Source organism: Poecilia reticulata, linkage group LG7 (assembly GCF_000633615.1).
Source record: "Poecilia reticulata strain Guanapo linkage group LG7, Guppy_female_1.0+MT, whole genome shotgun sequence".
Classification (NCBI taxonomy): domain Eukaryota; kingdom Metazoa; phylum Chordata; class Actinopteri; order Cyprinodontiformes; family Poeciliidae; genus Poecilia; species Poecilia reticulata.
This window is the reverse complement of record NC_024337.1, coordinates 25,917,507-25,944,992: the sequence shown is the minus strand read 5'-3', so window position 1 is coordinate 25,944,992 and position 27,486 is coordinate 25,917,507. Positions and strand designations below refer to the sequence as shown.

Genomic DNA, 27,486 nt, shown 5'->3' with positions numbered 1-27,486 from the left:
AAGACATTTACAAATCAATGGCAGACAGAAACAAAGACTTTTGCCAAACCTCAGTCATAAACTGTGCTGTGAATACAGTATTTTGATTTGTCTCATTTTCTCATGGTGGTAAAATTTACAAACTTCTGCAAAAAAAAAAGTCTGCTTTTATCTGGCCTCATCTTCTGAATATTTACTGTCTCAAACGTAGGGGGTAAAATAAATGGCGATGTTGGCAGATTCCCATCCAATAACAATCAAAGCCTGGCACACACAGATCACAGGCTGGCCCAGCACACTTGTTTGGCATATCTTTCATTTCAACAGCTGGCAGCGCAAACACAGGACGGTCCCACAGAGGGACGGCTGTTTGCACATCCAAACTGCACAGAGCATCGTTACTAATGTATCCTGTTGTTTTGTTCATCTACTGGGTGAGCGTGTGTGCGTGTGTATGTGTGTGCGCGCGCGTACATAAGCAGTACACAGATGGTGTGCTTAACAGGCATCTGCACAATCCCCACCATTGTGTTCTTCATGCGTGTGAGTGGGGAAACTTTTTAAGGCTGGCACAAGCTCAGATGACTGCATAGGCACATATCCTAAAGTCTTGATTTCAAAGTTAAAAATTCACTCTGTCCAACACCAAAAATAGAGCTGGAATTGTAGGGGATATAAGGCGGGGGAAAAAAAAAAAAAGCACTGTTGCTGTGTGTTTGGCTGGCAGGAAGGGTGTGGGTGGTGATGGGCATTTGATACATGGCACCACTTTCTGGCCCAGAGGGTGGGCTGCAGCTGTGGGTGAATGTGTCTCACAAAGACAGGGAGTGTGTCCGCAAAATGCGTGGGTGTAAGACAGCCAGAAAGAAAGGAGAATTAACAGAAAGCTGGAGAAATCAGCTCATCTGTTGAAGTTAATTCAACAGTATATTTTACTTTGCCATTTGCTCCAGAACTCACCTGCTACTTTGAGGCCGCCCTGGGAGGTGTGTGTGATCGGGGAGGTGACTCCCACAGGTGGGTTTCTCCCTTTCTTCAGTCCATGTCCCTGACTGATGGTCTGCGGTTTCTTCAGCTCACCCTTCTCTCCTTTCCACTTGTTGGCTGACTCAGACTTCAAGCTTCCCGTGTCGAAGGAGCTGCTGCTTTTGCTTTTGCGACCGGGCTTGCTGTCATCAGAGTCCCAAGACAAACCGCTTTCCACCAGAGATCTCTTCTCTGCATCCGTGCGCATCTACAGAGCAAAACACAAACATGTATAGTGGTAACTTGCCTCAAAAAGGTCTGAGAAAACAATGTGCATTATCTCACAACAAGAAAACAGTATTTACTTGTGACCTTCACTAGGCTTTTACTTGTGAGTGTGTTTTTGTCTTGCTAAACTGTTAAATCACACACCCACAAAAGACAAGGTGTGTAACACTGAAGAAACAGGTCATTTTTAGATTTTCTACTTTCCTCCAGTGAAGTTTTTATAAATTTTTAAAGTTTTCAATGAAAAATCAAAAGTATTCTTGAAATTAAAAATGACTGTCTTTTTTAGATAGCAAGAGAGATCACATCAACTAACTTTTCTCTCAATAGCAGATATGGATGCACTCATTCATTAAAATTGAAAATACAGAAAGTGTTTGAAAGAGTGACCCACAAACTAGCGCTGAATATGCACCGAACTTCTTTCTTTTTACGTTTCAGGTGTAAAATGAACAAAACATGAACAAAATATGTTTTGAAACATGTAACATATGTGGATATGTGTCCCAGACATTTTATCTAAAGTTCTTTAAAAGGTGGACATTGACTCAAGCTGTTTTATAAAAAGATAAACCACACTTTATAGGCTTAGAGTCCCACTTAAAGAGACATGAACCCTAACCAGACTCGCCGACTCATCTTGATGACTCCTGAACAGAATAACTCATCCAAATCAATCAAGCTAAAAAAAAAACATGTGTCAACTTTGTACTCTAAATACTTTTGCATCTTCTGTTTATTCGTCTCTAAATGCGGTGGAGGGTGACAGCTACAAGAGAAACAATGCAACAAAACATTAGACACATACACAGACATGAACACTAAATCATAGAAACTGTTAAAACACTTTTGTCCTACACAAAGAAACCAGACAGCCCTGTCCGGTCTGAACATAATCCAGAACGGAAGAACATCAATGCTAAAAATGAGAGAGAAGAAATATCAGGTCCGTCATCAAGTCAGGCAAGTTTCTGTCTATGCTTTTGTGTGTGTGTGCAAAGGCTCACCAGTTACACAATTCATCAGATAGTTTCTGAATGTGTGTGAGAGGGTTTGTCTGTCAGTTTAGAACATCACACACACACACCCCGCGATTCCCACGGGATTCAGATTGCTAAATACCTTTTTTTTTTATGAAAACAACATAACCCACAGCCAGAGTCATATAACCAGAGAAAACCCTAAGCTGGTGCTGCATGTTCAGCTTGCTGATAAAACAGTGTCATTTCCTCAAACACATTAACTGATGACTGAAGCAGAAGCTGTGAGATGCCTATCTGTACAAGCAGCAAAGTATCAACAACGCACAGAGATAGACAGAGATACGGGGAGGAACACTGCACAAATACGGAGACCGACTGGAAATACAAGTTGCTATAACACGTGTATGTTGTCAACAAACATGTCGAAATGAGAGAAATTGCACGGCTGACCTTAAGAGGTTTTATGTTAGAGATGGAAATTAAAACAGGCCAAACAGACCAGCGCATGGATTTGGGGACGAGGAGACAAGGAGCCATGTGTATTAGACTTTGTGGGGTGCATAATGATGCGATGCAAGGTTGCCATGGTGATGATGCCACGGGGTCTAATGGTTGCCATGACTCCTGTGCCTAGGCGTGGTGGGAGGCAGCGAGTTTCTTCCGGCTCGTTGGCCCGGTTGCAGGAGTGCAGATGGTCCTGCATGGGTGTGTGTGTGTGTGTGTGGACAGACGGCTGCGCTCTAGACCTGTCCTTTGGTATATACGCGAACAGACAAAGACTCGCACTCCCTGCATCCATGTGCTGCGGTTGCTATGGTTACACTGATATCCTCTCTCTTTCTACCTCCCTCTGTCTATCGCTGTCTCTCTGCTTCTGAAATCGCACCACATTAGTCAGACTCGCCACACTGCGGAGGTGTGACCTAAATCAGGCGGTCTAAGAAAATACACACACATGTATTTAGGTCCAAGTAGCTCCACAGGGGTCTTAACAAATACTTCAATCCTCCACTTTGTGGGGACAACAGGACAGTTGTCCACAGCAGAGCTACTTCGCATCTATACATTAGAAAACAATAATTCCATCTAGAAAACATTTGTTGCTTTCTAACTGCAGATAATCAGACTATACAGAGATGAGAAAAAGCTTTTCATCATAGATTTCTTTTGGATTTGTAACTTTTAAACTATATCTAAAACAGCCTGTATGAAACTGCATGAAAAAGCAAAATTGATGTCAATTTCACAAGCCGTGCCCCTGCCTATATATATTTATGCCCCCCCTAATATATGTTTTTGTCTTAAAATATAAAATCATTATTTGATTGATATATGTAATTTGTTTTTAACAAGCTGAAATATTTCACTGGGACAAAAGGGCAGAGTACACAAGTTTAATGCAATGTCTAGACCGGCTGACTAGGCAAAATCTAAACTTGGAACCCTTAAATGAAAGCTTCAAAGCTGTGCGGCTGCTTCATATGGAGTTTTCTAAAAAGCAATCGGCGCTGATTAAAGTCTACTCATTAATCAGAGTTAACAGGCTCTTGAAAGAAAAATGACTAAATGTTAAACATAAGAGCTTGATGCCTTTAGCAGCTCCTGACTCACCCTACAAATGAACCATGAGGAAAAATGCGGCTGCCCGTCATGCAGAGTGTCTGTCGCAGCAAACATCGATCGCTGCAGATAATGCGGACAATAAATATGTCAGGAATATTAAGGGTGTGTATGTGTGTGGGTGTGGGTGCGTGTGTGTGGACTAGTTAATGGGCGGCATCTCCTAAATCAGTGTTCGCCTTTTTCTTACTCTTATTTTTTTCCTACACAGGACTCAGATCGTGATCAGTACCTCTCAGTGGATTAGCAGCTCAATCAATACCAACACAAACACACATGCAGAGTGCTTGTCGCTCTTTATCAGATAGATTGTTTGTGTCTCTTACCACCATGGCTGAGTTCCTGCGTGAGCCAATGGGAGTGGTGGGGAGGGAGTTGAGAGTGGGACTCGTGTTGAACTCTTCAGAGCTCAGGTTGTCTGAGCCGTCACTCAGGCCACTGCTGATGGAACTGCTCTCATCCCAACTGAGAAACAAAGAGCAAGGGCAAAGAAAGCAGTCAGGTAACATTCATGTTCTGTGGATTTAAGTACGTTGGATCATCTTAAAAGAAGAAACATTTTGGAGAAGTAACACTGTTGAAATTCTCACAAGAGGACTGGACACAAAAGGAGAGTTTAAACATACAAATTAAGCATCAACATTTTTTCAGAGTCCTCAGTCCAGACATCAAATGGAGACGATGTTTCTGATTTCCTGTATACATTGATCAATGATGACAATTACAAGCTATAAAACATGTAGTCCACTTCCTTCAATTGATTAACACTTAATACCAGATATCTCGCTTGGTATTAAGTGTTCAGAGGCCCCGTTTGGAAAGCCGAGTGCTCTACATATCCGGCTTACATGCTGCGTTAACTATCTGCAGCACTGAAATTTGGAGCGCTATTGACAAAATCTCAACCCACACTCTCAAAAATAGCACTGAGGAGCCCACACTGACGCCTGCACCCACGACCGCATACAGCACCATTTTGTGGCTCCTAAGTCAATTCACTCTACAAAAAAAGATTATACTGAGGATATTGTCTTACTAAGACGGCCAATGACTGTTTATACAAAGTGATAAATGAAAAATAAAGAACTTTATTAGGAATTAGGAATCAGTTTTGTTATCTGGAGCCTCGGCAGTGTTGCACCCTGAGCTAACACAAGCAAGTTTGGGAACCAAAGCAGAATCGTAATTAGGGATCGACTTACAATGCGTACAATACAATAAGCCACTGCACCATCACTAACATCATTTATTTTGTACATGCTTGATCATTTTCATGTGGCTATTTTAGTACAATGTGCACATGTTGATTTGTTAAAACAAGACAATTAAGCTTCAGTCAAATTGCTTGAATGTTCTTAAAAAAAAATCAATTGAAAAAAAAATATTAGAGCACATTTACATTCAACTCCAAGTCACGTTGACTCTGGTTGCGTTGGAAGTTTTCTTCTTGTTAAAAGGAAGTCTTTCAAGCATTGCCCAATGCAGGCTTGGCATGTGGGATTATTGCAATGTTAACAAAAACAATGTGTCATCCACTGTGTGACCTGCTTGATGAGGAGGTGAAACTGCGGCAAAGTCAATGACTCGATGCCATTTGCTGGGATTCCTTAAACAGATGCATTTCTTACCGATTGACAAAATAAGCTAAAATTGACTGCAATGTTTAATAATTCAGAACAAACTGGAATGCATTTAACTGAATCTAAATCTCTAACACGTCTGAATTATTTTGGTTATTTGCTGCATATAAACTGAATCTGCTCGTGTTGCTAAGTGCTTTGAGTTGACTTCTTTCGTTAATTGGAGCCATATAAATAAACTAAGCTTAAACTGAAATATGACGTGTTAAGATTTATATTTTGTGAGAGCATTCAAAAGCTTCTGGGAGCCCCTGCTGACCTGTTGCCAATGCCCCACCCATCCAGTCTGATAATGAACTAGAACTTTTTTAAGGTTAGTTTATGAATTTTTTTTTGTTTACAAAAGAAAACAATTTCTATGAAGTTTTGATTGAGGAATCAGTTTTCCTCTCTAAAGTCATATATATAGCAATCGAACCAATGCCACAGCAAATGTGTGTCTTAGCTAGGGATACTGACTTTGGGGACAATCGAGTGCGGTCAAAGAGGATGGCTCAGTTGTAACACGTACTGATGGGTTTTATTAAAATGAGCTTGCTTACAATAAATAGGTCACATTTAGGAAGTCAGGCGGGGCGGGGCTGTTTTGCAGGGGTTAATTGGTCTTATAACCGAAGACAAACTGCACTGTAAATCCAGTTGAAACAGAGTCTATCTAATGAGGTCATATACAGTGCGGCTGCAGAGGGGAGGAAGGAGAGAGAGAAAGCGCTGTGGGCTTCCAGTTGGGTGCCTGAATGGGTCACACTGTGGCCTGGAGGGGAGTTGATCGGGGATGATCGGAGATGGGGGAGGAACTACGGGCCGGCCACGTCTAGCCTGTGGATATCTTATATGCAGAAAAGATCAGACAACATTTTATGACTGAGATGGATGTCTGTCAAGCCAATCTTAACATTTTTAGTCAGAAATGGGTCAAATTTAGGAAATGCACCAGAAATATACCTAGAGTTCCCCACTAAGGGACAATAAAGGATGTTTCTATTCTATTATTTCAAAGGATAGAAAAGCAAATAGACTGAAGAAGCATGTTTTTTTTAATCACTTCACTTATAAAGCATTTGTAAAGCAGGTTGTGCTGTTGGAAACATGATGTATAAACAAATTTGAAACTATTTTTTTCACACCATTTCCCCAGAATCTCGATAAGACAACACAAAAGCTCACAGTTGGTTTTAAAGTGCCAGACAGTCTCATTTGCATAGGAAAAAGGGGGAGGCTGCTTCACCCACCAACCCCTTTGGTTGCTAACAAACAAACCGCCTGCACTCTCTAAGTGAAGGTGCAGTTTCTTAGAGAAAAAAAAAAAAACCTGCATTCACCATGCTAAAAAATAGAGTTAGGTGTTAAGACTGTTGTGGAAAGGATATTTTAAAAAATTGCAGCGATAAAATAATGTCTCCACCTGTTTCTGCACAAGCCAACATTAGCACTGCGGTAGAGTTAGATGCGATAAGGTGTTTTTAATAAACAAAGCATCTAACAACGATGCTTCATGTTAGCATTTTATAACAGTAGTCATAAGTGACACCTAAAAACAATTTATTGTGTTTAATATAAGTGAAAATGTGTTAATGTCCAGTCAGTTTCACATGTTTTGTGACTCAATTTTACTTGGATGAAAAAGACTCACTGCTGTGAGACAAACAGTTGTGTTTTCTTACTGACGCGTCTTTTTTCCATATTCTGTCAAAGGCCTCAGAGCAATTGGCCTCCCCAGCATGGTTTGGAGTGCCAGCGCCCTTTTTGTTGAATAATTCACGTCTGATGGAAAACAGATCAAACGGCTCTCTGCTGAGCTTGATGTCACAAAGCTGACAGACGTGAACACAGGAAGCCCACAAGACAGAGGTGAGGTCAGGGGTCAGATATTATAAAGAGAATCTGCCGAGTATATTTATCATGTAGGTGATGGGAAAAAAAAGAAAAAAAAAAGAGGACTGTGCTAACTTTAACAGTGAAAAAAAAATCAATCAAGGATGGAGATTTCTTTACATGTTTGTTTTATGAGTCTTTATAACAAGAAATTATTTGGAGCTGGTGTATTTTGAGAGAGGAGAGGAACAAAGACATCAACGTCTGTTATGTTTTTTTTTAAAACATTCTCCAAACCTCCTCATGTGACTGAACGAACTGTTCAACCATAGTATTAAAATCTCTTAGAAGTTATCTGTGGAGGATCCAAAGCCTCTTATACAGGTTTATCTTAACACAAAGTGTCTTGGAAATGACTGAATTTATAATTTTATTGCAAAAAAGAAAAAATCTTCCAGTAGTGTAGAGCAGATTGTGGAACCATTGTGGAGCCACTGCAAGCTAACTTTACTTAGTCCTTCACTAAATGAGATAAAAATACAGACTGGGTTTTAAAAGAATCTGATGAACTACGCAGACACGAGGGCGAAGTGGTGTGCAAAGAGGGTATAAAAAGAAAGGTATAAAAGAGAAAGAGCTGCATTGGAAAAATAGACTGTTTTTGAAGCACACTTCCCCCTCTTTTTTTCTCTGAATGCCGTGATCTCAGCGAAGAGCTGCTTTCTGTATTAAAAAAGTCTTCCGGGTACACATCATCTTCCTCATTTTGCTGCAGCAGCTGGGCAGATAATGTCAGCACCACATTCATCAGTATGAGCTTTTTAGCAGAGTTTTACATTAAACACTGCTTAAGAAACTTCCCTGTCATATTTTTATAGCCCATTAGGCTAAGACTTGTTCCTTACGCGGAAGCAGGAAAGAAACTCAAATTTAAACGCCTGGAAGAAAAAAAAAAAAAAACTTCTTTATTATTGAAAACACATATTATTCTATACTTCTTCAGAGCATTAAATATATCATAAGTTAAACAAAACACAGCTGGGAGGAAAGCAAAGAGATCTGGGCAATAAAAATGGAACCCCGTCACTGTAATACTGTGAGAAAAAGGAAAATCAATGTTGATTTGATATAAGATGCAATAATTGTCAATTAGGTTGAGTTGCATGTTATTGCCGCCATGTATCAGCTCACCTGACAGTCACAATAAGAAAAAGGTTCACGCAAGTCTTTGCCTGCAACATATGATGATCCCACCTTTAAATGATTGATTGTTCAGATACGATTGACCAATTTTCTTTTTCATTTCATTTAAAAATACATATAAACGACATGTACTGATCACATTCAAAATATCGTCCTTTTACAGAAAGCATGTTTATTTGTCTGCAGAGAAGAACGACCAGCCACACCCACACAAACACTGTTGACTTCACGAGCCATTAAGAGAACGGACAAATAGCTACTGCTGCGCTGAATGGCTGTCATTCAGAAGCCGTCTATGTTCTGTGGAGATAATTGTTCAAACCTCAAAGCAAGGGGGATTTTTTTGTCTATTGTGAGAGTTCATTCCTGTGTCTGACCTTCCTATTGTGTTGAACGACAGTTAATAAAATACAGTAGCTCTAGCTGGGATAATAATTAAAAAAAAAAAAAAAAAAAAAAAAACATGGCAGAGAGAAGGCATCTTTGCCTGTGATGTGTGGGGCTTGAAAAACAGCCGGGCCTCCAACAGCAGATTTTATAGTCTCAGATGATAAGCTGAGCAAACATTAACTGTAACTGAACAGAAATTGTTCCTTAATCATTTAGAAAACCCTGGAACCACATTTTGTGACCATTAAAATTTGCTTTGTATCAGCGGAGACTGCAGTTTGTGTGTGATATTTAAGTGATTTCCATAAGTCTTTGTCAGGTTTTTTTTTTATCCACATCAAGACAAAAAACAATCAAAAAACAATCAGAAACAAGTAACCATATTAAAATCTATCTTATCTGTAGCAGAGGTTTGAAAGCAGATAGCAGCTCATGCTATAATGGCTTAATAATGACAATGAATGTCACAGAAGAGTGGTTCACAAAGTCTATCATGTACCACCTCAGTAAATGATGACATTTTTAGGTACCACCATACTAAAAAAAGATTTTAAAATTCAATTATGGCACAACTTGGTCTTTTCCTGATTGTTTTGTTGTTGTATAAAGGGAAATAAAAAAGGTGTTTATCTATTAGCACAACATTTAAGCTGTAACAAGACTTGATTTTGAAAGTTAGCGCTGCCAACAGGTGATTATTATTATTAATTGTACTTCTATGTACGTCTAAATGCAACCAAAGTACCACCAGTGGTATATGTACCACGGTTTGAGAACCTGGGAGGTAGCAGAAATGCCAGTATTGCTAATCATGAGTGGGCAAGAAGTCTTGGTAAAACTTGTCAGACCACGTCAGATCAGATAAGAATAGAAGATAGAAAGGGTCGGTTAGGAGAAATGACAAAATAAAGCAAGTCAAAGATTTGCAGATTTTATGGCTCTGGATTATTTAAACATATTAAAACAGACTCAATGCGAATCAACTTTTAGTCCCTTCATCGAGTTAAACACTTTCAAACCAGGGTGATATTTTTCCTGCGACTTTCCAATCGAACGTGTGTAAATGGATGGAAACTCTGCAGTCCTACAGAGGACAGGAACTTTCCATTTCTATTAAAATCCCCAAGTGTCACATGGCAAAAGCCAAAATGGCAAAGTCAGATGTTGCTCCTGGTTGGGCCTTTTGAGGTAAACGGAAAGTAGGGCACCAATAGTGCTTTACTGGGCGATCCAAACAAAGCACTAGGGGTATGCATGTTAAGGTTACTAAAGTATTTTAAGTTTCTAAATCTGTTGCTGATGGAAGACAGAACGTCTGATGTGGTATGTTGTATCTGTAGTGCAGGTATTTCTCTGGTCAGTCTGTAGAGAGATTAAATAAACCTTTTTTGGAAAGCCAAACATTCACCACACCGCTGCGGACACTACATCCTCCCATACAGCAGGTGCCTGAGGACAACTATTTATGGCGCTCACAAAGTCTGATAAACCCTAAAGCAAACTAGATTAGCTGAACCGAGGTCAACCATAAAAAATAAAAACAAGAAATGAAATGTGAACTGTCGCTATGAGAAGCAGCTGTTTCAACATCCTCTGCTGGTTTCAGCCTAGACACGTAAAACAGGATCTGACACCAACCGACTACATGCTCACAAACAGCCACAGGGACTGAGGTGCAAACACACTTAAGCGCACACAAAAAACTAAATGACTCATTTGCAGCAGAGGTCATGACCGGCCGCACCTAATTTTGCTGCTTTTTTTTTTGCACCCGTACAATTTTTTGCACCAGTACAATCATTCTGAAATGATTCTACTGGTGATTTGGGAAGAAAAAAAAATAAACAAAACATTGATGCCCAAAAGCTTTGGTCAAATTTTTAAATAAACATGAGCTACCTGGTAAAAAAAAAAAAAAAAAGAAAAAAGGTGAAATATGGTGCAACCGTGTGCACAGATGGCTAACAATATGGGTGCTTGGACCGCTTCATCAGCTTATCACCAGGAAACAATAACACACACACACATTCATGTACCCAGATCTGTGAATCACCTTGGTGGATAAGTGTAACAGACTGTAACATTATTATATTTCCAGTCAGAGCTGTGAACCTTTCCATGACCCTAAGATCAAAAAAGTTTTTTAAGATTCGGTTTTCTGCAGGATAATCTTCCTCTGCAGGACCGTATATGGACTGGGAAGAATTTCCAAACTGTTGTGTCTTCGGAGCTTTAAGACAAGCCTTCGGTGATTTCATTCAGATATCCAGCAGCTTTAAATCATGTTGTAAAAAAATGCATTTGACATTTACCCATACAAATGTGATTTCAGCACCATTTAGAGTCATACTGCTTTCCTACTAAATAACCACAGCGACACATGCTGTGCAAGCATTTACTCGCTGATATAATCCGATCCTACCAATTTTTTAAATAAATGACGCCATGCTGTTTGGAGGCTTGGGGCAATTAACAACAACTCTGTTAATAAGAGATACTTTTAATTAAAATCCCAACACTGTCACTGTGTTGCACTGTAGTTGTATGCATCGACAGTAAATCACTGGCCCAGTTAAATGCCAGATTAAGTCTAAATTTAAGACTGTGCACACATCCCTGCATTTCAGTGTACAAGTGATTTCCTCTTTGGTATTATTTATTACTTCCTCCCTGTTGTGCTTCCACATTGTGCGATGGAACAATGCGTCGGAGCAGTTTTAGCAGCCTTTTGTCTACTCACATACACACGCACACACACCCATGCACACACCCAGCAGTATTTGGGTATTACAGGGGATTACAGCACAGGCTGAAGTTAATGAGCTCACAATTACTGTTAATTCCATCTGCCACCAGGATCAGGTCGTGCCAGTGGCCACAGCTAGAGGTGTGCGTGGAAACTAAGGAAGATTCATCCCTAAATGGACAATGGGACAATGAGAAAGAGATTATGTTTTATGTGCTTGCGGCTGGCAGCGATGGCCTCAAGGTTCAGCACACACGACTGCTGCTGCGCCCTGCGCCGCGCTTGGATTAGCTGTCAGAAATGTGTGATATAAGACGCGGAGCGATAAAGTCACTCGTTGCTCCACTGAGAGCTGCCTCCAAGGTGTGATTGTGCATGGAGGAATATTGAGGTCCATTACTCTTCCAGGTTTTCCTTCACAAATACGGTGACACATTCCACAGAGGCTTATTTGCTTTCTCTGAGTGGAAAACCGGATTTAACAGAAATCCTGGTCAGTCAAATGCGGTTTTCTCCGTATGGTGGAGGGTTGTAGATCAGACAGACAAAGGACTACAGCTTAAAGGTGGGGAAAAAAAACCTTGTTTGGCAAGGGAGTTAGTGACTTAGTCTCTTTGCAGCTCTTTGCAACTCCGTCTGTATAGATTGTTTATGTTGGCTTTTTACCATTGCTCTTCCATGATAAGACACAGGACATCTGACAACAACAGAACAGCTCAACCCTTTATTTAAGGAATACAGAACAAGGCAACACGCTTGGAACAAAAAAACAGAAAGGCACAACTGTTGATCGTTGGGTCATCTTGATCTTCTCAAATCGTAAGGCCAAAAAAGGATAAACGGGAGGAAGCAAGTAGCGGATACCTTGAAAGGCAAATTTGTCTCTTTTATCTCTTCTTGGTCTAATATCCCTGTAGTTAATCTTGCCAGTAAGGGTCAAAGTTTGAAGATTAAGTCTCTTCTAGTCTAAACGGGTCTGGTGCAGAGATTTAAAAATCTGTCACAATACAAACAATGCACTTCAAACTTAACTTACAGTGATAGGTATAAGTAGAGAGTTTCGCCCAGAAAACTTGCTAAGCACGGCGACACTGTGCTTCCAGTTATAAATCCTTAAAAAAGACAAACATCAAAAAGATTTAATTAAGATTTTTTGGCACTTCAATTGTTTCATCCTAATTAATTTGTCGCTGAACTTGTTAGAGCGTAGATACGTAAAGACAGACGGTGGTTATGGCATTCCAGAGGAAAATAAAAAATAAAAAAAATAGACACTTGACCTCAGTCTTCCTATGGATTCACAACTAAAGAGACTCTTTAACCCGTCACTGTTAATGGAGTATAAAAAAACTTTAATAAATAAACAAGCAATGCTTAGCCTAGTGACATGCCGAGCTTACAACACACTGATGGAAACCCTGAAGTAAGAACAGCAGAAGTCAAAGAGAACTGAACAACTCTGAAGAGTGTTAGAGGAGATGACCGGCAACGCTCTGTAATAACCCATTAACCTCTGATCTCCAAAGTTCCTCTCTTCTTCACTAAAGAGCAGGAAGTAGAAGAAGGACCGCACTCCTGGGACAACTTTGAATGGTCTTTTAAATCACCTATATAAGTAGTTCAGTCTGGGGTGCAGGGTGGGGAGCTTCTCAGCCCAAAACTCAATGCCGAAGAACCAGGGAGGAGCTCAAAGGGGGGAATACCGGCACACAGACGCCCGGGACAGGGGTTGGCTCTCGGGGTAGAATTACCTCTGGCCTCCATCCAGATACGTCAGCTGACTTAACGGCTATGTAAAATAACGGCGCAGAGCGGATGTTTTGGTTCAAAAGAGAAAAAGGAGGAGGAGGGAAAAAAAAGAGAAAGTAAGAGGGAGTAAAGGAAGGAGAAGAAAGACTGGGAGGTTTCATTTTTTGAATAAAGCATATTTCTTCCAGGTTGCTGTTAACTTAAAGCAGCTGTGCAGAAGACAGTCCGAGACATGTGCTAAAGAACAAACACAAGTGTTCCCACGAGCAGCTGCCTTTTAATCAACAGAACCAAGAGAAAAGTAGCAGAGCTGGCAACAATTTAAACCAACCAGAAAACACATGGAGATAAAAAACAAACATGATAACACTGAAAAGGAAATAATAAGAAGCACATCACAGCAAACATGCAGCATCCTGGGAATTGCTGTGACATTGTAAATCTTTTCGAATATTATTTTTGATCCGTTTTGCTTGCAAAGGAAGATCGTAGGCAATCAGTGGAGCAAAACCTAAGAAACGAATATATGATGGGGTCTGTTTTGTTTTTATCTGCAACTGTTTCGCAGTGGAAACTGCTGAAAAGAAAGAGGCTTGTGGATACCAATGATTTGGCGATGTTTGTGAAAAGCAATGATTTTTTTTTTTTAGGTGGAGGGTTCTGACCATCCGGTCTCTGGTGACAGGTCAGTAAAATTAGAAATGTCTTCATCTCTGTTGTTAACAGACTCAGACTTACCCGAATAGATAAAATCACACAGGCAGCAACTAAAAATCTCTTTGTGATACACTGACCTTGTGCCAAGAAATCTCTTTAATAGTGAAATATTAAATCAACCACACTAAAAAAAAGTATATATTTTTATTACAGTTGAGATCTAACAATTTTTCAAAACTCTTTATTTTGATGAGGAAAATGCTTGACACATCTGCATAAAAAGAGTCATATGAACTGGCAGAATATGAGACTACAAATCTAACTTGGAAGTCCAGCACCTGCCAAAGGCTGCCCTAACATTAGCTAACAAGAAAAGACTGAATTGACTGGAGCTGAGACTCTCTTCTACCTCTGCTGGCTGAGATAAAGCAGGCCCCCAATAAAACATTCATGGTTGTGAAAGCACAGACAATTTGTTGCGCGACTGTCTGTTTTTGTCTCTATTCGTGTCATGTGACCAGATGTAGTATCGACCGGGAGGCGCACCCATCACCTGCTGTCCCTCCCAAGAAATGCACATTCGTCGGCCACTTAAAGTGAGCTTAGCAGACATTCCTTACCCTCTGGACACCCAAAACATACACTTTACATTCCAGAGAGTGTATTCTTGGTTTCCACTCCCTAATCCTTCAACATATGGAGATGCATATAAGCATACCACTCCAAAAGCACGCACAGCCAAGGAGAGAATGACAAATCGAGTTTGGGCAACCCTCTTACTTCCATCTCCACTGCAAGATATTCTCTGAGTTTTTAACATTTCCCCAAATCTTCATGAGAGGGACTTTAGTGTCCAGTTAAATTTACATCCTGAGGTCACTTTTCAGCATGACTGTTTATGTTCGCCTCAAAGCTTTTCCCCTCATCCCCAACTGCCAGTTAAGGTGCACCGTTGTCTGTGTTCACTCCTGCTTTGGCTTTGATGTACCAGAGAAACACACTAAACCACAGGAGGGTCCACCTCATGAAAATATGAATGCTGTCTGTGAACGCCAGCTCCTGTGTGTACAATAAAATAAGAAGAGTATGTGTCTGATGAAAGCAGGTTACAAGCATCTGCTGAAGCACTCTGAGGTCTCCCTAATGATCTCGTAGGCAGCATAGCAAAAATAAACCAACTCACAAAACAGCAAGACTATTGCAGGATGCCTCGTGTCCTAAAATCTCTGGCTCTTCCCCCATCTTGAACTATTTCTAGTGAAGTTTATTTGCATAGCACACTTCAATAACAAAGCATTTCAAAGTGCTTTACATGATAAAAGCATCCCCACAACAACTAAACAAAAAATAAATTGCATTGCAGTTGCAAAATAATGAGGAAAATGCAAAAAATTGGTATCTAAACCGAAACCATGATGTTCTTGTCATGAAAGAAAGGCAATTTTAAACAAAAGGGGTTTTAACCTTGATTTAAAGGGACTCGGGGTTTCAGCTGTTTTGCAGTTTTCTAGAAGTTTGTTTAAAGGAGAATAAAATCATGAAATGCGGCTTCTCCATGTGTGGTTCTGGTTCTGGGGATGAAAAGCAGTTTGACAAAAGAACAATTTCTTATTTTTGGTGATATTCAATTCACCGGTAAAAGTATGTCAAAGTCTATTCTCTGAGCTCCAGACAGTCAGTGTAAGGACTTTAGGACAGAGGCGATGAGCTCCATTTTCCTAGTTTTAGAGAGAACACGAGCAGCAGCGTTCTGGATCGGATGCAGCGGTCTGACTTTCTAAGAAGACCTGTGAGGACACTGTTGCAGTTCCTACTGCAACAGTATCATTCCTACTAATCATTCCTACCAATTATAAACATATGGATGACTGTTTCAAGTTCTTGTCGAGACATTGTTTTGGAAATGTTCGTTAGGTGACAGAAGGCCGACTTTGTAATTGTGTTTATGCACCTCTGAAGGTTCAAGTCTGAGTCCTGATTTCAGGAATATTCATATGTAACAGCTGAAACCTTGTGATCATTCCTCTTTTGATCCAACAATAATGACTTGCATTGATTTGCTCATAGTCACCTTTTCATTGTAATGCAGTTCACTGCAGCATCCACATACAGTATGCAAAAAATAAATTGCTGAAGAAAATGTGACTAAGAGGATCCTCAGTCCTAAGTGTTACTAACTTAACACCATTATTTATCAGTCTTGATCCTTTTTTAAAGTGATAATGCCACATTTTCATTTGAATAAACAATGCCATATTAGGGTGTGAAAAGACATGAGTTGTTGATGTAAATCATTTGTAAATGTGTTAAGGTTGTGAACAGTGGGTGGTTCTGGGTATGTGGTAGTTCATGCTAAGCAGGCTGTTTGCCTAGCGTTCAGATGACCCCACATGTATGCAGTCGCACACAAAGCGATGCAATGAGCTTGTGTTGGATGGCCTTTAATATATGATAACTGAGCTAACCACAGCTTTGTGTTGGCTGGATATGGTTAGCTAATGGTGCATGTTTAGTGTGTTTGTGCAGACATCCTGACGTATATGAGCGAAAGTATACCCTCATCAGCTCTGGTTTTAATCATAGAACTTGGTGACAGTTTGAAGGGCGTATGCTTTTTTTGTGCCAGATTACAATTATTTTACAGTTTATCAGCCATTTTTTCAGCCAGTCTGTTTAAGCACATGTGTCCAGCTCCAAAACAGAGATAAGAACAACCTACATGGCCCTGCACATGCTGACGCTTGAAGGTCTCTGAAAGGCTTTGTTAACATTCTGTATTAAACTATGACTTGTGAAGAAATTTATAATTTGCCATTATAAATTTATACTCCATTTAAGCAACAGATAAAGTAGTGTATAGCTATGAAATTAATGCAGGTTTTTGAATTTTGTCATGAATAAAAAAAAAAAAAAGGAGGGTTGTTGGATATTATTAATGACCAACCAGCCACATCAAACCAAGAAACACATAGGGATAAAAGTGTGAACAATTTTACTGCAGTGTTATAAAACACTCACCCTTTAAAATGAAATAGAGCACTGTTCTATTTAATGTTCCAACATCCCAAAATGAAAAGAAACAAAAAATGGAACAAAAAAAAAAAAACCCAGGACAGAACCATCAAACTCTGCTCACAAACCTACCAAGCAGAGCATTAATTAGCAGAGCAACAAAGAGGCTCTTGAGCAACTCAAGGATTTTATAAAAAAAAAAAAAAATTCCCTCGTATGGTATGTGGAGTGCATGCATCTTCTTAAAAAAACCATGCATTCTTATATTTTAAGATTTGTATTTGTGAATATAAATCTGGAAGTACAACGATACATTATTTCATTCATGTGTCATTGTACTTCCACTTCACAATTATGCACTTTATGTTGGTTTATCATATAAAATTCCAAAATGATGCATTGAAATTGTACCATATGACTTTAAGTGGTTCAAGTGATCAGTGGGTTAACCCACATGAACAAAGCAGACTCCTAAATGTTCAAACTATATCAATAATATCCTCCCCTTCCTCCTATGTTGTACAATCAGTCAACTATGTGGTCCTGCTTTATTTCCTTATCCATTCCAATCAACAGCTTATTCATATAAGCTGCTCCACATTAGCCCACTCTATATGCCAATGAATACTCTTAAGTAATAGGGTGGGCGTCAGGATAATTTAAAAGGAGGCTTGCTATATTTCACCCAATCACTGCAGACACAGGGAGAGAAATGTAGGTCAGCCTTTCAGAAGAATGCGGCTCGGTTCTGCAGCGGATCAATACGAACACACCCACTCATACCTGACAGTCTACTAACTGGTGGAGATCCTGCGCGCACCCACCACCATCAGCAACTAGTTGCCATCCTAGAATAAATAAAACAATGGATCCGTCATTGTGCGCAGGCATTTTTAAGACGCGTGCGCACTCTGCACACTTCAGCATCATTAGATGATTTATATTACTGTGTTAATGTGTTGGCGGTAATCTGCTTTCGGATGTCTACCGGCCAGCATGGTATTAAAGACAGAGCTGGTGGCTTTGCGCACTGATGTCTGCTCGATTTATCTACACACTGCACTACAGAAGAACCGTCCATGCATCCACATGCTTATTAGAAGACCGTCACACAATTATCCTGTCAGTCACAATAGCAAAACCTGCCAGCGTGCAGCTGTTGGGAGTTTTATGAATGAGACATGCTCGCTGCTCATTTTTACGCACCGACTCCGCCGGAACCTCTGCAGCACACTCACCGCGCTCACACGGCTCACATATGCGTGGATAAAAGCCAATGCCACTAATGTGTAAATTAGTTTCCCTTCCGGAACTCAGTCACACACACACATACACACACACGTTCTCGCGGGTCGCATCTATTTACCTTGACAGAAAGTGCATTGTCCTCCCTGCGCGCTGCGGTGCCGTCAGCTGCAGCATTTTCCCATTCATAACGCGCCCGCTCATTCTGCTACCATCCAGCTCTCACGCCGCTTTGTTCCCGTTCAGCATATCCCGCCTCTGTGGCTCTAATGGAAGAGAGACCCGGTGGGCTGCCTCTCCACTGACAACCAGGGAACCGCCTGTAAGAGTCAGCAGCGTTGACTGACACTCACCCGCAGTGCCTCCACTCACTCACTCCCTCTCCCTCTCTCTCGCACACACGGTACGGAAAGGAGGGGCAGAGGGAGGTGATGAGAAAAGGAGGGAGGACAGATAAAAAGGCAACACCCCAAATTCCTCTTCCTCTCCTCCGTCGGCACCGTTTCACTGATCGCCAGCAGCTGCGCCCGCTGCTAAAACCGCACAGAGCTTCCAGCGCGCATCCAGCCACAGGATAAGCACAGAGTCATCAAATTCCCCGAAAGCGACATGACGGGCTGACGCTAAATCTCAAATCTGTGCAACTCGCTGACCCCATTCGTATTGCGGTACAGTGAAAACGGCACTCTGCTTTAACATAAACCGACTTTATTACTTTAATTCCGCAAAAGATGTTAAAAAAAAAAGCTACAAAAACATAACACACAATACATAAAATGTATGCGCAGACCTTGGTTATGACACCCCAAAAATATTTGGCAATCTCTTATGTTCTTTGCGTAATTGTCTGTCTCGGAAATCCCACATTTGATGTATTTTGCACATAGTGCGGTTTTTCAAGGAGCCATTTCAAATCTAAAGATACCAGCCAGACTTTTCATTAACACTTGGTGATCTTCAAATATAGCATGTTGTATGGTATGGTAAGTTTTATTTCATTTCAGAGCTTTCATGCCTCTGGTAACATCTCATGCATGAGGCCACTGATCAGAGTTGTATTTATTGATATTTTACATGGTTTTTCTTTTCAGTCACTTCTTTTAAGTTCAATTCGTTCTTTAAAAGTTATAGTCTGCATGCAAAATATTGATGTGTGGAGAAAACCGAATGGATTTGAGGAAAAGATTCGACAACAATACACATTTGAAGAGGATCAGGAGAGACTGGGAGACCCAGAATGCATCATCCACAACGCTACTGGTAAGAGCGAACAAAAACCAACATATTGAATGTTCATTTTTCTGAGCAACTTTCACCTTGGGTTTTTTTGGGGTTTTTTTTTTTTAGGATGCAGTTATATTATAAATGAATGAATAATTTCTGTGGTGACTGTACTGATATATAATTGTGATTACAATTTAAGTTGTAAAATATTTGAAATATTCTTGCTCGATTGAGGTTGATATAGTCCTTAAAATAACTGCAGTGATCGTCACATAAAATACTTAATAATGTGGGCTTTGCAGGGGAAAGAATAATTTCTCTCGAGTCCCGTGGCAATTTCAGCATCTTTTTAACTTTACAGAAATATTTCCTAAGCAGCCGCTGGCTATGTGGAACTAGTGTTGGCTAATAGCCAAACCATTGGTGCCACAAAGAGACCTCAAATCACGTCGTAATGAAGTGCGTAGGTTAAATGACTCCATTGTTTCTCGTGTAACAAAGTGTGTATTGCCTTCAGGAGAGTCACAAAGCAATAGTCTGGGAATCATGTACACACTCCCGCGAGCCCGGCCCCTTCCCAACATCCAGTGGTGTTCAAACACTTTCAGTACTGAGTGGACCCCTGTGAATAGATCTGCCTGTCTGCTGGCTCCGTTCAATAAGTGAATGAAGAGTTAGAGAGGCACGGGAAGGAGGAGGGAGATGGATCTAATTAACAGTGTCTTTTTATTAAGGAGAAAGAAGGGTGAGTGCAAGAAAGACAAGAGCCAGAAAGGGAAAGTTTGGAAAATGTCCATAGAGGGAAAAAAAAAAAAATCACTAAATCTCCCTGTTTAAATGCAGGATAAACAAAGACGGGATTCTACTGCTCACTTGTACCACGCAGAGCCAGGTGGGCACACAGAGCGACTGCAGAGTGACTGGCACATCGGCATGCTGAACTGCAGGTGTATGGGGCTCCTGCCACTCCCGTTGCCTGGTGTTAATACGAGAGGTAAACAGAAACTTCTCCTGCACACAAACATTCTCGCTGACACACTTTCAGTCGTCTTTCAATCAGTGCGAGCAAAGGCCTTTATTCACGTCAGCTCTGATCCGAGTTTCTGGAAAGGCCAGTTGGACGGCGCTCCGTCTGCTTGGCAAGCTTCGACTTCAACCTCTGACTCACGTCCAGACATGCCCTCTGTGTCTCCAGCTCTGTTTATTTGCCTCGGACTCATCGAGGGCTATCTCTTTTTTTCACAGCTGCCTTCCTTTTTTCACTCACCGTCTAAAACCTTAGTGCTCATTTTCAAAGTTTCTGTTTGCAGTATAATTAGTTTGGTGACGTAACTATGTAATGACAGTGTACAGGCAGGGTCATCCCTACGACCCTGGGAACCTGTCACTCCCCCCCCACTGATGAAAGAAACAGGAGACCTGGGAATGCTCATCCCTCTTATCACACCAGGAACACACACAGACAGATACTTGCAGATTCCCATGCAGCGTGTGAGCTCAGCTGCAAACCGAATGAAAACATGTACAAATTCATCCCAAACACACACACACATTTATTAAACTGGAAAACTCTTCCCATCGCAGGCCAAGTTTTTTGCTCACATCCCTTCAGCAGCCAAACTAACATTCAAAGTCAGTTAAAAACATTCTCACTACATCACCTCGAGCTTTTCATATCCACACATGTAGCTTCACTTCCACAACAACTGACAAAGTTTCTTTTTGACCCTGTGCTCTTTTTCTCTGCGAGGAATCCCTTTAAACTTTATTTGCTAACTTTTTGTTGCACACCCATTTGCTGTGCAAACCACAAATCTGGTCCTTAAGGAAAAAGTGCAAAGAACAATATCATTGTTTAAGGAAGTTTTGTTTGCAGTTTGTTGCAATTTAAGAAGGCGACAGAGCTTACAATAGAGATGCAGCAAAATTTTAAGTTGGGCCAATATTGATATCCAATATTAATTTTGGTGTTATAGTCCTTCACTGTCCTTCCGTATCTTTGCTTTATTGGTTGGATTGATATGACGATATGTTAAAATGCCTATATTATGCATCCTTGGTATAAAATCAATGCGTTTTAATGCGTTGTACAAGCAGTCAAAGTTCAAAATTAAAACTAAGCTGTTTAACGAGCTGCAAACTGATGTCCAGAGACGCTCTCTATGCAGTCTGAGACAGAGATATTTTGCAAGAATTGGCAAAAGCATAGGTTTATACATGTGTACAAACAGTAGAGATAGGGTTTAAAAGACATGATTTAATTTCTTTGAAAGTTACTTTTGCAAATATTAATTTGCTTGAAACTTTCCACATTATTAGTCAATGTTTTCAACAGATTTAAATCTCCAAGAATCTTTAAAAAAATTCTCAAGAATCCAAAGAAAAATAATTTTAATTACTAAGCTAAGTGAGCAAAGGGATTCAACATAAGCATTGGAAAGTGTCTACAGTTTCCTACTGCCGAAAAGGTGGAAATAAAATGCCGTGTTTTTATCTGTCGCTTCAAAGAAGGCAGAATAAAAGTTTGTTGTGTGATTTTTCACCTGGAATGTGATCAAATTTGTGCATGTAATCAATAAAGTTTGCCGCTAGGAATTGCAGAAACGATAAAAGGTAATAAAAGGTTTGCCAAACAGACTTCAGTGTCGTGGGGGTTTTCATTGGATTTCATTTCTCGATTTGAGCTTGTTCCAACGCTCCAGCTGGTTTAGCGCTCTGCCAATAGCTACAAATATGACTGAGCTTTGAAGGTTGTGCCAGCCAAGAAAAGGTGAATACATACCATGACAGGTTGATCTATTAATTAAAGCCACATCATTCTGTCATTGAGACACCGTCTTATTGTGATATGCCTCGTGGCTTCATCTAGTCATACCCGTGACAGCATCAGAGACGCCCATATACAAGACGGGACAGCACATGAGCTATAATGCCAACCTGTTTTTACAGTCGATGTTTCCAAGGCTTCGTGTCATGCCGTAAATATTCCGCTTAGCCTTGAGCAGGCCGTGATCGTGTGAAACATTCAGGCTGTCGAAAATATCACTTTTCTGCATGTTTCAGCTAGTTGGACAAGGACTTTGGCAGACTTGTGGCGCTCACACGTACCTGAAAGAAGAGAGGTATGCAAGGAAACAGAAAACTCTTTAGGGGGAATATGCAAACAGATATCCACAGGTCTTTTTTTTTCTTCTTGCATTCCATTTTTTTTTTTGTAGAGCTGTAAGAAACCATACCTAAGAAATGGTATAAAAAAATACAATCTATTTCAAAACACCATCTTATGGCACAGCTGACTCAAGTTGTGTTTGCAGGGATCAGAAATACCAAAGCAGAGTCCTGTAGAAGTGAGCCCAACCTGACAAGACCGTCAATGTGATTACATTGTTGGCGATGAATGCCAAACCTTTCCTCGTGCCAGCACACTGAAAAAGCACCGTCCCACTCAAAACAGCATCAGAGCATATTCAACATTTCTTTTTGTATTTCGAACATTTAAATACCAATGGGCTTTTTATTGTGGTTGGATGACATGACCGTAAGAAGGACTTCTGAGAGAATCGTTTAGTCTACTGCCACTAAACAGCTCCAGAGTACATTTACTGACAAACCTTCATCTTGCTTTGTGGGAATGAATGTTACCCAACTAACCAGAACTCCCTCCTACCCCCCAAACTCAGGCCAGAAAACTCTCTTACAAACTGAGCAGCTCTTGCAGCTTCATACTCAGGGTTGGAACACTAAAAGTGGTTTCAAAGTTCCTGCTACCAAAAGTATTTTTGAGTGCTCTCTTCCAAGCGTGTCTAAAGAAATACTCTTGTGGTTGATTGAGGGACCCTCCATGTCAGTGCCACAAAAAGAGTCTTATTTACATTGAGTGAAAAGGGAAGAATAACTTCGTGAAAGGTTTTATTCTGTTTAGAACAAGGAGCGGTGGGACTTGACTTCAAAGATGCTTTCCTTCTTAAAGGAGAAAGAGCCCAAAAAGTTCAAATGCTGCTCAAGAGGTTTCTGCAGCCGGTTCGACCTAAAGTCTGCTAACGAGAGAATTTTCAGTGCCGCACATGCTTGAAAGGATAAGATTAAGGAATAATGTAATGGGGAGAACAGGAAGGGAGGATGATGGCAGGGGGGCAGAAGGAAAAGTGTGTGACGAATGTTGAAACGGCTCCAGAGAATAGCACGGTGGGAGTCAATGGGAGGAAAGCAGGGGCGATTCTTATGCGCATCAAACACCCCCGTCACACCCCGCTGTTAGGAATCCAAGACTTGGAGTTTGCCGTTAAAATTGCATGTGTACATGTGTGTGTTGGCACATAGGTAGGGTTGATTTAAAGGGGCTTCGATGCAAAGCTTTCAAGGCTTCCAAAGATCTTTTTTGTAAACTGCAGAGTTTAATTTACCCCCTATATATGAACTCAGCATGTTCTCTGAATGCAGCATAGCCGTAAGAGAGTGTAAAACAGTGAGCGCAAGCTTAAAGAGAGGGTATAACATGTGTATGCGTGTGTGTGCGTGTGTGTGTATAGTGGGCTTGGGTAGGGAAGGATATGTTTTACTTTGGGAACCAAACCTTTAGAAACAGAACTTGATCCTAAATAAACTACGAGAAGCACAAGTCTCACACTGAAAACAAGATTTAGGTCAAAATAAAAAAAGTCAGAATGAAATCGCACTGGAAGTTCTGATCACAAACCTCAAGAGATGCAATCCAGTTTTCATCAAATCTGTGCAAACTTTTAGAATAAGCTCTCCAATGTATTGGTAGTTCTTTGAAAATAAGAAGCATCTTTACTAGCCAAGTTTAGGAAACAAACAAGGAATCTGACTTTGGTTCTACTTTACTTGCAATGAAGACATTTCAAACATAAATATATAAAAAGGCAACATGAAAACTATGTTTTTAAAATTTTGTTTAGAGTAAATAAGTCATTTAGAGTGATGGACTGACTTAACACTTGTGTTTTTGGACTATGGGAGGAAGCCGGAGTACCTGGAGAGAATCCACGAGGAGAACTTGCAAACTCCATGCAGAAAGTGAGCAGGCAGGTTTTTGAAACCAGGACCTTCTTATGCAAGAGAGAGGAATGGCAGAAAGCTATTGGTAAAGTGTGAATTCCCCAATCAGAATTTCTTTGTTGAGCTCTTCATGACATGTTCCCCTCAGAGAAGACTCAAACAAAAAGGTTTGTTGACTGAATGATGTCAGGTCCATTGGTTCATATCTAAGCTTGTTGGTTTAGTGTCATGTTCACTGCCGGCTGTTGTTTTCAGGTCATAGTACCCTTTCCTCTCCCGCTGTAGGTCAAGTGTGATTCCATCGAAAGGAAGGAAAATAACACAAATCAAAAACAGTTCCAGGAAGATGAAGATTTGTCTCTATCCTTCAAGGAAAAGGGTCGGGTTTACTCATCGGCCAAAAGCTGTGACATTCTGACCTCTGTAAAATGAAAGAGATGAACTCACTTGCCAACACTGTCCCATGCAGTTCTTTTCTTTTGCATAGATTGTTGACACCGAAACACATCCTTCTGAACTTTGTGGGGGTCCTGGACCTCCTCTCCCCAACACACACACCCTCTGCCTCCCAAAAACTCAAGATGTCCTTGAGTTCTCTAGCGCTTTTCAAAACCCTGCCATGAGAGGAAGCCAGGGATTATGGGGGATTATGCCATAGCGTCCCCATAAGGATTTACCACGGCTCAGCATGAGCGATGAAGAAGGGGGTACCTAAGCAACAGTCCCTAGGACTCAAATGGAAAAAAAAAAAACTAAACAAAACAAAAAAAACACACTTTTTTCTTTTTTGGCAGAGAACAGGCAGGCAGGTAAAGTAAAATAAAATAATAAAAAAAGAAAAAAGAAAAAAAAACGCATTCTACCATGACAAAATATTTTTGCACAGAGCTTTGAGAAGGAATACGAAGTGCTGTCCAAATATCTTTATGCACATTACTTTTTTCTTGTAGCCAAAATTTCCTCCAAAGTTTTCTTGCCTTCCAAATAAAATTGTGAGAATAGTTTTAAATGCAGTTCCCAAGCTGCAGTCCAGAACACGTGTTTGTTGCTCAACAGCTCGTTTCACAATCATAAGATGGAATGTGGTCAAACTAAATACATCCCGGGAGTACAAGTCGCGTCTTCTTCCATCTACTTACAGAAGATAACGTGGACATTAATATTTCGGTAGGAAAAAGGAAACACATCTGATAATAAATTCTCAGATTTCATGCAATGAATAATATAGCACAAAACTAACTCTTAAAAAAGGTCAAATACAGCCCCAAAATCAGTGTGTGACATATTCTGTTATTTCTCATTTAAATAAAAATAAAGTTAAAGACAATGACATTACAATGTCTTATGAAGCATTTAAACAGTTTGAGATACTGTGAGAAAGTTAATTCATCAAAGGAAAATATTCACAATCTCTTTCCACTCTTCTCAGTTATTGATGACTCAGCACATTATCTCTACCGCTCAGTGACTTTAAAAAAAACACTCAAACAATAAATGCAAAACTTGTCTTGTCTCAGCACAATAAATGTTATCAGAAAAGTTGTCAGAGGAAGGTCCTTTTCTCTAGAAAACAAAACAAAACATGGCATTACGTGTTGGACTTGGAAAATTGCAAGAAACAACCCAAAAAAGCTGCTTTTCACCCCAGAGTAACTTTCTGGTGCATCAGAACGATAGGATCGTAGATTCCAACAATTTCAGTGTGTTCTAGAACCGATGGTGCATTTTTAAACCTCAGAAGCTCAGATGTGGGAACAATGTCACACTCAATTCGAGCGTGACTGGGAACTGGGAAGATCCAGCTTCTGAATCCTCAGAGAGTCCAGCGCAAATGAGAGAACCGGGGTTTTACTTAAACTGGGTTTCACAACAGGACAACTTCATATACGTACATAATAAAACTGCAAAATGCTCCGAGGTTTACTGAAACAAATGTCTGCCAATGGCAAACGGCGGTAAAGAATTTAGAGTACACACAACTCTATTAGGTCCTCCTCTTTAGGTACATATGTTTTCTTTGCATAGTCGTGGCCAAAAGTGGTTCTACTGGTATTGAATCATTAGGTGCGTTTAGTCTTCGCAAACTTCTTTTAATGACATGGTGTACAATAACATGCACAATTGTTCTTTTGGGGACATATTCAACTAATTTTAAGCACTAGTAAGAACCAGACTTTTTTATGTCCTGAAATATAAAACCTTGGAATTATCGGAGAGCCGTCTTATATTTCACCTTGCCTATTTGTCTGTTTGTGAAGACAAAGGGTCAGATCCATTAGGTGAAACTCTCATACAGAATCCACTAGAGTGACTTAATATGCCTGAGAATCCACTGGCACCCCCTACAATGAGCTTAAAGTGAGGGAGAGGGATTTTTTTATCTGTTATTTATCCATTAATTCACTAGCAAGTGACTTGAAATAAAATGTATTTTTCAAGGGTTATCCAGGTTACCATCCATGACCTGTTGAACCTACAACTCGGTTATTTGTCCATTGATGGACAAATGAATAGATTATCGTGAACATCCCTCTGAATCCCCACATCTTAATCTTCATTAAATCACCAACAGTGTTTCAGAAAATGGCCGAGTGTATGTGCGAATGCGTGTGTCTGTGTGTGCCGCTGTAGCAGACAAACAGATTAATGTCATTAGTGTTTGTCAAAGACCTCCTGCTGCTATAGCTGGAGCTGGTTACATCATCGCTGAAAAAAAAAAAAGTCTGACAGATGAACGGTAGAGTTAAATGCACACTCAGCATTTTTATATGAGCTACATATGGTGACATTATCATGCTGCAAAAGTGCTACTTTCATGCTTAGCCAGTTTAAAATGAACTCGCTTTATATGGAAGGCAGGGTGCCATAGTTGGTGACAAAGAAATCTCCATATGACTTTGTTTATACGCGCAAGTGATGATGTGAGACTCCTTTAATCGGCTAATAAAAA

General features: G+C 40.3%; 1 protein-coding gene across 14 annotated transcripts in view; it reads right to left on the bottom strand.

The window, feature by feature from the left end:
* Positions 1-27,486, bottom strand: part of nav1a (neuron navigator 1a) — a 95,721-nt gene that overhangs the window by 17,031 nt on the left and 51,204 nt on the right. For 13 of the 14 annotated variants that reach the window (XM_017305722.1, XM_017305721.1, XM_017305724.1 and 10 more), the window contains 2 exons: positions 4,163-4,301; positions 940-1,213 (listed from right to left, as the gene is read on the bottom strand). In XM_017305722.1, the coding sequence (XP_017161211.1) occupies positions 940-1,213; positions 4,163-4,301 (413 nt within the window). Of the gene's footprint in view, positions 1-939; positions 1,214-4,162; positions 4,302-18,414; positions 18,683-27,486 lie in introns of those variants that run through there. The other variant, XM_017305731.1, reaches the window with a different exon arrangement.